The sequence below is a fragment of the Bactrocera latifrons genome, unplaced genomic scaffold (assembly GCF_001853355.1).
Source record: "Bactrocera latifrons isolate USDA-ARS-PBARC rearing strain unplaced genomic scaffold, ASM185335v1 scaffold_120, whole genome shotgun sequence".
Lineage (NCBI taxonomy): Eukaryota > Metazoa > Arthropoda > Insecta > Diptera > Tephritidae > Bactrocera > Bactrocera latifrons.
Window position 1 is genome coordinate 534,501 of NW_017534631.1, and position 12,383 is coordinate 546,883.

The 12,383-nt window shown below is 37.8% G+C and overlaps 1 protein-coding gene across 3 annotated transcripts in view; it reads right to left on the bottom strand.

Annotated features, from left to right (window-relative positions):
• Positions 1–200: 200 nt before the first annotated feature.
• Positions 201–12,383, bottom strand: part of LOC108978362 (neurexin-4) — an 18,775-nt gene continuing 6,592 nt past the window's right edge. For 2 of the 3 annotated variants that reach the window (XM_018948603.1, XM_018948601.1), the window contains exons 3-14: positions 8,510–8,706; positions 5,165–5,306; positions 4,714–5,084; positions 3,839–4,646; positions 3,654–3,779; positions 3,375–3,578; positions 2,714–3,305; positions 2,305–2,642; positions 2,054–2,233; positions 1,625–1,969; positions 1,422–1,556; positions 201–1,356 (exon numbers count right to left, since the gene is read on the bottom strand). In XM_018948603.1, the coding sequence (XP_018804148.1) occupies positions 1,166–1,356; positions 1,422–1,556; positions 1,625–1,969; positions 2,054–2,233; positions 2,305–2,642; positions 2,714–3,305; positions 3,375–3,578; positions 3,654–3,779; positions 3,839–4,646; positions 4,714–5,084; positions 5,165–5,306; positions 8,510–8,706 (3,629 nt within the window). In that variant the 3' untranslated portion in view covers positions 201–1,165. Of the gene's footprint in view, positions 1,357–1,421; positions 1,557–1,624; positions 1,970–2,053; positions 2,234–2,304; positions 2,643–2,713; positions 3,306–3,374; positions 3,579–3,653; positions 3,780–3,838; positions 4,647–4,713; positions 5,085–5,164; positions 5,307–7,403; positions 7,601–8,509; positions 8,707–12,383 lie in introns of all 3 variants that reach the window. The other variant, XM_018948602.1, reaches the window with a different exon arrangement.

A 12,383-nucleotide genomic window follows, 5' to 3' on the forward strand; every position in this document is an offset into this window, starting at 1 on the left:
AAAGCGTAAGCTAATAATTTTATTACTTAAACGACATTTGTGAAATTAAATTTCTTACTTAAAGCACAAAAGCCTTCATATAACAGCGAAAGCATTAATAAACAAATATAAAAAATGCAAAGCGCTTACATATAAAAACTGCAGAGATTCGGTACAACTTCTTCACTTCTTGCTTTTTTGTTGTTGTTTGCTTAATAATATTTTTTCACGCAAATTAAATTTAAAAAATTATATTACTAAAAAAAACTTAAAATAAAGAAAATGGACGGTATAAATTTACTTTTGAGATGCCTATGGTTTGAGTTCTTTTTCAAAAACTAATCTATAAAAGGTTATTTTGAAAAAAAAAAAAAAAAAAAAAAAAAAAAATTAAGAAATACCTATTAAAAACGTAAAACCAAACGACGAACTAAATGTTAGCAAGCGAGCATAATGCGAAAAAATCAGCAAAAAAAAAATACGACAAAAAATTGATTACATCCAGTTGGAAGCAAAAGTAAGTGGGTCTACTTTTTGGCAATATTTGTATATGGTATATGCCTATTGTTTTTTCTTTTACTTTGTGTAGATAAGAACACTTGACTTTTTAGGAATGCCGCGACGTCTAAGACCCTGCTGAATATTGTACCACTTCCAACTGGTCTTCGCTTATTTCAAAATTGGCAGTGTGACACGCAACGTCCAATGAGAAATGTTTACACTTTAATTTCGCTTAATTTTCTGTGATTTACTTTTGATCGTCATATATTGATTTTCGTGTACAGTTAAAAGCATCGTCTTGTTCACTTAAAGAATATTACTTTCTTTTTAGCCAAAGTTTTTTTATGGACTGCTAAAACCACTTAGTTTCGTTTTCAATTTTCACACGCATTTCGTTATACTTCTCTATGGCTAAACGTCTGCGTCGCCGTTTGTCATGTCATGCTTAATATAATTACATAATTATTATGTGTAAAATACATTTTATGCTACGCTAATTCATCGATTTGCTTTTGAAAACCACAATGAACAGTTTCTCCTTTCTATACGTGTAAGTATGTGTGTGTGTGGGTGCGTACGCTTACGTGCGTTGTATAGTTGTGATTGCAAAGTTGCAGCAGGCTGTGTAGAGTTGTAGCTACCGCGTCGACTACGTGCTCCAATTGCCTATGTGCTGCATGCCGAACTATATGAACCACTCTTTCCGTTTTGTCACTTGATGGCCAGTTCTCGAGTGCAAAACGGCCTCGTCCGGGTCATCGGCATTGTTGGCGCCCTCATCTTCGTGTGTCAGATAATCGCCTTTATGGCGGTGTACGTAGCGGCCAATTAAGAAGATCATGAGCAGCAATAGCAGCAGTAGTATGACCAAAATGACTGTAACGAAAGCGATGTATGAAAGTAAAATTGGTTTTTAGAGACGAATGGGTGTCAGAACTCACAGCCTAGTACAATAGAGAAGCCGCCATACGCTTTGCGCAATTTATCCTCATCGACAAGTGGTGGTGGACGAGTTTCAATTTCGATGGGCGGATGTGTAACGGGTTCCACGCCGCAAAAGTCTTCAGTCAATTGAGCTGCGTAGAAAAGCAGGAAAAATTATTATTTTAATTACATTAAATTTCTTTTCATTTGGTACACTTACTGCCCAGTGATTTCACGTTAGCTGGTGGATTCTGTTGGAACATCAGTTTCAGCGGGTAGATATCATCGAATTGCACACGCGACACGCAGCCCACAAAACCGTCTGTCATCGATTCATTTTTGCCTATGTACATGTACTGTATGTTGTTGAATTGTGCATCCGCGCTGGCTTTTATATCGAAATTATATTCGACTGGCTCGTAGTTGTCCACTGTTAGCACCACCGTGGAGCCGCCATTTTTACGTGAGAACCGCACATCGTGGTATTGACCTAAACCGAAATGTTTCTTGGGGAAAATTATCTCCTGACGCTCAAAACCGAAATCGAAAACACAACGCAAATGACCTGCAAAGGCAAATTCTGTGTTTAGCATGCGAAAGTAATAAAAGCATAGGCTTTCCAAAAAAACAACAAAACCGTTACACCCACCTGAATTCGATATTTGTATTGTCAAATATTCACCAGTCAAATTTGACGATAAACCGAGCAGAAAACCTTTGGGTATTGTTGTTGTAAATCCAACGCGTATATTTTCAGCAATCGTCGAACGGAAGGAGCCCTCAAACTCATAGCGTATAATCGAGCTTGTGCGCAAGTTGACGCCAATTTCTAAGCAAACAAAAACAAAACAAATTTAACAAGCGCTACTTAATATAAATGGGGCAAATTTGTAAGTTTACCATCAGCACATATTGGGCCCTTGAATGCGCTCCAACGGCAGTCACACGAGTAGCCATCGTAACGCTCAATACACGTGCCATTATTTAGACAGGGACTGGACTCGCAACGGCCCACACAGTCAGCGCTCACGCCGTAGAGACCACGCAGGGCATACTGTTTCAGATCCACCATTTTACCGTTGAGCAACAAAGCGCGTATGCAACCAACATAGCCGTCACGATACTCGGTCGTAGCGCCAATAACCAAATCGGATGTGAGATGTAAGGCGCGTACAGGACCTGGTGGCTCACGCACCTCCGCTTTGATGGAGCCGTCAACGACGAGACGCGCTTCCTTGCTGTTGAGTTTTACAAAATTTTTCATTATATATTAGATAAATTAAGGTAGAAGCAGTTGAGAGCTACGCACCGATTGCGCTCCACGCTCACTGTGTGCCACTGATTGTCGTTCAAATGATAGCTTGTGCCGACATTTACGCCTAGTGGTCCGCTGCCCGCTTGATATTGGAATTGTAATTTGTTGCCACCGTTTATGCTCAATTTGATGTAATCAGTCGGTCCAGTTGCATGGAAGAGTACAGCGTTTTCTTGTGTCGTCTTGAACTCTAAGTAAATATCACCCGAATGGCCCATATCGAATGGCGGCAAATTAATGGTGGCATCGGCAATGCGGAATGTCACCACATTGGTGAACAGATCATCGCCTTCGCAACGCAGCGAACCCAAAGTGTAACGCCCTTGTTTCTCATCGAGCGGTGTGCCTGTGTCGCCGAATTTCACCGCGCGCACCGGCAAATGCTCCTTTTCACGTATGTCGCCGCCATCCTCAGTCCATTCGAGACTATTGGAATCGCAGTTGCACCATTTGGTTGGATCGTGACATTTGCCCAAAATTCCGCACTCACATTTACGCGAACCGGGCAGTGCGCCAGCCCAATAGTCCATGGGTTGATTGTGGCGCGAAACCCACCAAGAGAAGGGACGGAAATTGCCGGCCTCAGCTGCAAGTAGTATGTGGGAAATTGTTTAATTTTAACAACTTTTATTTAGATAAAAAAGTGTATACTAACAAGGCGAATTGAAGAGACGCGATGAACGGCATGCGTAGCTCAAACGCTGCCAGCAGGTGTGTGAGCGATTCAGCAGCGCCTCAATTTGCAGCATATTGGCATCATACATGATATTCTGTTCGAAGGAGCCTGGCTCTTGGAAGCCATCCACAGTGGTTGTGTGCTCTTGACTGTGACTGAGTGTGGTAATGACGCGACCATCGGCTATGAAAGACGAAACGGTTAACAAAAAGTATGAGCACACTTCAAAAATATAAAGAAAGTTTCATTTTAACTTACAATAGAACTCGCAAGTAACGGGGAAGGGCTCCAATGGACCACTGCCGTCAACGTCAATTTTCAAATTAACGCGCTGATTCACATGACCCACATTCTTGTAGGCCTGGCACGAAAGTGGATTATTAGCTACAAAAATATACACAATTATTTACAAACACTGCGTTTAAAGCACTTCAAAAGCTTACACGTGTGACACACAGCGCCCGCATAGCCCGTGTTGGCACAGTCGCAGAAGAACTCCATCGAATTCTGGTGGCAAACGCCACTGTGCTGGCATGGATTTGGATTGCAACGATCAATCATTTGGCAGGCGTCCACCACCACCTCGTCACCGCAACACACCTCTTCGCCCTGTACCCAATCCTTGGGCAACTTATAATTGCCATCGACCAATATCATGCGCATGCAGCCCACAAAACCATTCTTATCCACGCCGCCAGCAATGTAGTAAACTTTGCCCGTCGATATTTGTATGTTCTTCGTTGTGGTCATCGGCCGTTGGTCGATGTCGAGCACCAAACGATTACGCCCAATTGTCAACACAAACGAATGCCATTTGCCATCGTTGAATTGTTCATCGTAGTTGTCCAGTATGATGCGTGGCTTATCGGCGAGTTTCATATCGATTTTCACCTTGCCAAATTCCAAGAACACACGCACATAGCCGCCCGAGGCGAAATCATGATGCAGCATTATGCCTCTATCCTCGTAAGTGCGGAAAAAGAAGGAAACATTCATAGTGCTTTGCGCTTCATAGCCCTTGATGCGCACATATGAGCCGCGTGTGGTGAACGTAACCGGGTAAATGGGTGGCGAGGGGCAGGCGTAAACGGTGTGGTATTTTGTATAACGGTACGCGTCTCCATATTCAAAACTGTCTTTCATCGCGCGTACGAAATTTGTCGAATTGATGAATATGTTTTCCATGCAGCCGGTGAAATTTTGCGTTACAATAATGCCTTCTTGAATATTGGGTACACCACCGAGGTAGAGCTAAAAGTAATAAACAATTTTATTTCATAATTAAAAAAAAAAAAGTAAACATAACCTCACTACTTACCGCACGATTCAAATTCAAGCGCGTGAATTCGCCCTTAATGCGGCCGCGTACTATGACACGATCCACCGAGAATATGATATCACGGCGGTTGCGCGAAATGACCACATCGTGCCACACATTGTCGTCCAACAGACTGCCCACGGAGAGCGAAGTCATCAAGCTGCTGCCCAAATCGAGATTCAATATCATTTTATTATCCTTCAGCTGCAAAGCGAAATAGTCGCCCTGTGTGCCGCGCGAGTACATAAGCAGACCATTGGCGAAAGCGGTTTTGAAACGGAAACGTATGGATTCACGGGTGGACGCCACTGGCTCATACTGCAAATCATAGGTGACTAGGCCGGTGCCGTTGAAGTACAAGTTCTCCGCAACTAAAATGAGCAAAGTGTTGAAATTAAAAAGTTTTTAGATTTTGATGTTGTAAAGTAAATAACAAGTCTGTCAGACTCACCATAATCGCAGCCATAGAGTTCCACGCGCATTGAGATGCGATCATGCCAGCGTGTTGGATTGATGCGCACCCACTGGGCAATTATGGGCACCTCGAACACATTGTAGTGTATGGAATTGCCATCGGAGTTACCCTTGAACATCTGTGGGTGGGTTTATGTTATGTGTAGTAAACATAACCTCAAAATTAATGATACAAATAACATTCAAAACAAATTCACCAAAACCGAGAGGGGTGCATAGTGTTGATCTTAGTAAACTTTCACCGACTGTGTTTGTTGGGAATTATATAAAACGTGTGTAACAAAGCACACAAATATACAAAGGAAAAATGCCAAACACAAAATGCATACATAAATGCTATAGATGACACAAAAGCACTAATTTTAATAATAAATTTCTAATAAATAAATAAAAATAATAATAATAAAAAAATAAGTGAATACGAAATTAAATAAATAATTTAATAAAAAAAAATAAATAAATACAATAAAAAAAGTTAAAACGAAAATTTAAATTTTTATAAAAAATAAAGTCACAAGGAAAAATAGAATCAAAAACATAAAACATGTAAATATAAAAATAATAACAAATAAAAAATTTTTGTCGAATTAAAGTTATATTCTTTCCCGAAAGCGAACTTATTAAAGAAATACAAACTCAATTTAAAAATTTTAAAATAATTTATTTTCCTTTTTTGTAGGAGTGGTTTTTTAATAAATTTCAAGTTAATTGAGTTTACCATGAAAATCGTGTTTATTAAACAAATATACAGTTTTTTAGTAATAGAAACTAAGAACAAAAATGTGTTTTTAACTTCGCTTTGAAAACAAATTAAAAGTTATTTGGTAAGTATTTTTTAGCAAATGTAAACCATAATATAAAAATTTATCTAATTTTTGTTAAAAAAAATGACGATTTGAAAAATATGAAAAAACACGTCAAAGCAAAATATCAACTTCTAACAATAACGGTCTGTGATCTCTGAAAGATATTAGCTTTCTTTATACAACCTACCATAAAAATTATATCTGATCTACATAATTTATGTTTTTAATAGCGTTATCTATAATATAAGGAGCTCTTATGAAAGGAAACAGCAACGAAAGAAATGTCAGAGTTGAGAAGTCGAGCTTTAAACAGATCGTTTTAAACCCATTCTCAAAACAGTGATTGATTGCTTAAGGATTATAATTTATAACTTGAATAAGACAAATATTGTTCTAGGAATATTTTGTCGAAATTTCAAATTTCTTGGAATAGACCAGAAAAGTAGTAAATATTTTTACCCGACTAAGGGTTGTATATTAAGGGGTTTCTTGGGTTTAAAAAGCTTTAGAATGTTGTTCTAATTTTTCAAGTTAATCCGAGTAATAGTTTCGGAGATGCAGCCTTGAGAACTTGTGCGCTCGAGGCTAGCTAGGCTAAGTGCGTCGGATTTAAACGCGTTTTTGAAATCGGTTGGCAAGATTTCTCGAAAACTACTCAACCAATCTTCATGAAATTTTACTCAGACTTTTCAGATACAATTCCTAAAGACGTAGACGAAGAATTTTTTCGATTACATCCATTTAAAAAATTTTAATTTTTTTGTAAAAATATCTGCCAAAAATCCAATTTTCTGGTTTTTTTCTTCGACCATAGTTTTAACTAAATCACGTATTTTTTCGCTTAAGACGATCCTGTAAGGAGTTATCCTGCCAGCGCCGGCGCATCTTTTTTCCGAAGGATCAGCGGAAATGGCGCCGCAACGGCCGAGTTTAAAATATATGTATATTTCCAAAAAAATTTTCTTAATAGTTATGTTTGTAACAATTCTAATAAAATATTTTATTTTTTATGTTTTTACCCGAGAAAACCCACTTAAGAGAAAAAAATACTAAAGGTGATACTTTTGCTCAACTACTTTATAAATTACTGCACCATGTTTAGAATTTGATGTCAGAAATATTAAACAATGGGCTTAACAATGTTTTCCACACGGACCGCTTACAAAAACGTAAAAGGTCTGACCAGAATGTGATAAATTTTTTAGAAACTTGTGATTTTCGAGAAAAGTGTAATGAAATAAAACACTTTCATATGAATTAGCACTAAAGAGATTTTTGAAAAAAAAAGGTTAAAAAAAAAAAATCATTCAAAAACACAATTGAACAATGGAACAAGACAATACGACAATTCTGATCTAGTACTATCCACAAGCATCATCTATTATCGTATTTAAATATTCGTAACTTTACCTGCGGCTCATTCGAGGGATTCACATACGAGCGCCAGTATTCGCCATCATCCGAATACTGCACAATATACTCGGTAACAAATTCTTGCGTATGCTTACGGCCCATTGTGGCGATTTTGCGTGTCTTGCGTGCTTCACCCAGATCGAGTGTTAGAAAGTGATTGTAAGTATTATCGATCGGTGTCCAAGCGGAGTCGCCTTTATTGTTTAAGTGTTATTTGTTATTTACGCAGCATTTTGTGTTTTATTTGTTAATATAAATGGAAGAAAGTGTGTTGGGGTTAGTGAGACAGTGTAGTATATGTATATGTATGTAGATATAGACTGAGGGATATAGAGGTTGCATCGAAATCTCACCTGCGTTAAGTTGCGTTACAATATGACATTTCTATTGTGTTACAAATGTAAATTTTTTATTTTATTTTTTTTTTTTTTGCAACGCTACAACGCCGCTTTATGCACCCTTTATACTGAAATTACATTGTTTATGAATTGGATGTTAACTTTTTTGATAATTTCTTAAACACACACCATACAAACGCAAATCTCACGCACACCATGAAAAAAAAATTAATGAATAATCAAAATAAAAATATTGTACAAAAATGTTTAAAGCACCAAAAAAAATACACATTATTTATATTTTACAACAGAAGTATAGATAAACACTACAGAAATCTAAAAAAGTAAAAAAAAACAACAAAAGCCAAAGCGAATAATTAAAATAAGCGCATTAGCAGCATTACTACGGATTAGCACAATATTACCGTTACATAAAAAGAGGAAATACGTGTGAGCAAAAAGTAGTGGTGGTAAGTCCTGCTGAGTGCGCCCAAGCACCATTCTGCAGTAAGCCACTGCAAATATGCAAATGCAGCGACTTACAGCGTCGTTGCATATGTCAGTCTTGTGTCATATTTCGAATTGGAATGAGATTCCTTTTAACATATGTCATGCATATTTTCCCTAGTAATAAGTTTGACGCATTTCTGTTTTCTTTAATTACTTTTATACGCAGTTTTTTGAAGCCATTCACTTTTTTTTTTAATTTTCCATGTATATGTACGCATTTGTATATACAGCTGTGTGTGTTAACGTGGGGCTTACCTTAATGTTGCCACCTGGTTCTTTATAGTCGGCAAACTCCAAATCAGATATGCCATAACTAATTGAATATTCGGTGACATACTCATCGCTGTGCGGTCGTCCTTGCAGCGCGATGTGTGTCACATTTCTCACATAACCCAAATCGATGATAAGACGTTGATCGAAATCGGAATTTTTCGCGGACCACGAAGTACCGGCTATACAAAAGTATATGTATACATTCATACATATGCGGGCGTGATTGTAGGGGAGTAGTCAAAAAATAAAAGAAATGGTAAACAAAAATATTAACTACCAAACTTAAGACAAATGATAAAGCTCTAAAATGATAGATATATTAAAGACATACAAAATACGAATTTTCAGTTAATACTATTTAAAGTAATATTTTACGATTTCTAGAAAAATTAAATAAGTAAGGTTAAATATATTTAATAATTAAAATTTGCATACTAAACTAACTAATTGGAAGTAAAAAAGTACAAGAAAGTAAAGCACATGTAAGCCGCTTTCTCAAAGGTCCCACCCCGTCGCAACAGCTTGTTTGTCGGAACTATCATGAGATGACTTCGATTACAAATATTTTATTTCTTCTCTAAAAGTTTTGCAATAACAACTGCAACAAAATGTTAGAAAACTTCTATAGAGAAATAGAATAGTTTCACTGCTCAAAACTAGATTAAATCACCAAAATATCAGTCCAACTTAGTTTTCCTGTGAAAGGGTTGCATGTCCCTTTATACCCACTTATCAAACACCGCTTTGGTTTGGGTTCAAATTTGTCGACACAGCTCCATGTTGTTGTTGTAACGGGTACCTAATCCCCGGTACGATGGTTAGTATTAGCTAAGCTGTCGTCGTCATTCAACGGAGGGCCCAATAAAGGGATCTGATGGCATCGGACCAAAGGGAGGAGGAAAGAGGAGTGTCAGATGAGTGGAGTTGGTGGAGCAAACAAAAAAGTGGCCATTGTCATGAAGAGACTCATTTCACGCAGGGTATATACTCGATATGAACGGTGTCCATTCTGGATATGTACGATTTTAACCTACTACAGTATTCAGAATGAAGCTGCGCAAGGGTCACTCTGGTTTCTCGCGGCAACTCTAGCTCTTTGTCTGCAATGGATGTTGGTTTGACTACAAGTACGCCATTCACTGAGAGGGAAACGCTAAAGGTGTTAATGGCTCCACTGTGAATGGCGGTTAGCGCTTGTCGGAAGTTAGTTGCCTCCGAAGTCTGGTCGGCATATTGTTTAATGGTGTCGACTTAGTCGATCAATGATCTCTCGATACTCCTAGAAGGCGATTCCGCTCCAAGCAGGTAACTGCAGGAATACCATTTGTAAAAGAGTTGATTATACTCCTTAACTATGATCATACAGGCCTCAATAGGCAGGTGCTCGATGAGAGACATCAAGAGGCATCCTGTCAGAGTTCGGAGTGCAGTGTTCTGACAAATTTGAAGCTTCCTCGTCTGCGTTTCAGGCGACCATATTGGTACTTTGGCTATAATCGCATACGTATGAGAACTGAAGGAGCGCAAAATTTCGAAAGTCGTCACACCTAAAATTTTAGGGTTATTGACTGTCGGGGAATATTAACGCCATCGACAACAATATTAAGGTCAAATCTGAACTCCTAAGTCCAGTTTGTGAATATGGTCGCTTTATATTTTTATATCCTGGAGATCGACTTTTAGATCAAGGGGAGTTTCATAATGAATCGCCAATTATTAGAGTACTTAGTCTTACCATAAACTCTGTAAATATGTTTATTACGCATACAACGAGTACAAAATCCCAAAAAATGTCCATATCTTGAAAGGCGGTACACCTCTTCACTTCTGTATCCAGTAAAACTGGATAAAAGTGTACCAGGAGCATGTTTTAGAAGGCGGAGTAAAGCAGTTAAGCAAAACTCTCTTGAGTGCAGAATATTGAATCTTGTATAAAGATTCTGCACAAGACAAATAGCACCTAGAGAACATGATCTAGCGAATACCGCACAGAAATGTGGAGGGTCTAAAAATCTTCATCTATATAAACGCCCTGACCTTGTAACAGAACTTTTGGCTAGATTAGGTATTTTAAATTTTATAAAGATGTATTATTTTTATTTTTTTATTAAATGAAAGCCTCTCCCAAAAAAATTTCACAAAAGAAACGTTTTTTCTGATTTGCAAGTCGATCGAATCAAACGTTACATAAATATCCTGGCAATAATAAATCACAAACAGTTGAATAAGTTTGTATCCTACTTTCAACTGAATGACATAAAATCATGCACAATTAGTTAGTTACCAGTTTTGTTTACCCAAAGCAAACCAGTATATCGATTGATTTGTAAGCGTGACACCCCCGCATTATCAAACACGTTCTAACGATTGTGTCGCACAAATGGAAACACGTGAACGCCGAACGATAAATTAACTAAAGCGAGGTGGCACATACAAACACTCGCACAATAAGAACGCGAAATCCCTAAATATTAAAAGGCAAAACCTAATGACAATGACGACTGAAGGCACACAAATAGCCCAAGCAGAAACTACAATTGAAATGGCAATAAATGGATTTTAAGAAGGGAGTGTAGCTAATGCCGCACGCGCTAAGCAGCAAACAACAACAGCTATTGTAGGAGTCGGAAATTGTGGTGCCAAATGCGAACGCCAAGGACAGCACGACCGGACTTACGGACGCGTTGTGAAAAGACAATAAATTTTAAATTGAATAGGTGACAGACTAAAAAAGAAAGCAGCAAGAGTGAAAATAAAATCGAAATCTAATTGAACTGATTATCAAAATCACCCAAAATTTGCTACTACTGAACACAATAACAACTCAAAGTAAAGTCTAGTGCTCGAAATTGAAAGGGTCGCGAAGCAAGCAAACTACCCTTATAGAATGCCTGCCAACTAGGGGGATAGTGCAATATTTGGAAATAAAATCATTCTTTTCAGTTTTTTCTTGTTATCGCTTTGGTTGCTGCTGCAGTGCTCTTTGGAAGCACACGAATTGCTATTGCAATATGGCACAGCATCGCAATACGTGTGTGTACTTATTTTTGTATGCACGTATATACATACATATGCACTTGTGTTTACAATTTTACTCTGAAAGGTCGCTCGAGTTTGAATTGCTGATATTTCTTGTTCGAGCTTGACAGCAGTGCCAAAACTAAATGGTCATGCGGCATAACAAATATGCTTGCCATCTAGCAATTCAATGCTTGCAAGGGACACTCAAATGCTGTAAATTTTCACACAACTAGGGGAGACAAATGTACATGGTACATTCACATGCCCACTTACCGTGTATAAAGGTTAAAGCTAGCACAAGGATAGAAAATCGTAATGCAAAGAGGCAACGACGACACGGGGCACTGCGGTCGTTCCGTGTATACTTATAACAACAACAATTAAAATAAATAATAAATGGTGCAGCGCTCGAAAGCAAAATAGCAATTGAAAGGGTTCCGTGTTGCATTTAAATGTTTAAAGTTCATTGAATATGATTTGAACCGATCGCTTACCGCAAACGGCAGGTGAGAACTAGTGTGAGCTTGAAGGACCGCTGAAATATGGGATAATTTTTTTGTTCGATATCACAGCAAGAATTCGTAGAATTTGTTTTAAGGATTTTCCGCTTCATTAAGTTTCATGAAATAAATAGTTTTTGGTTAGCTGAATAAGTACTGAGTTAGTGATTTTGATAATTTGAGGTTAGGGTATATTTGTTTGTATATACTCATAAGTTAATGTATAGAGGTATTTAAAATTTATATATTATTATTATGTACACTTGTGCTCACACAATTAAGCCACATAAACGTTATGGTGTACAAATTCATAAAAGTTGAATTTTATTGATAAA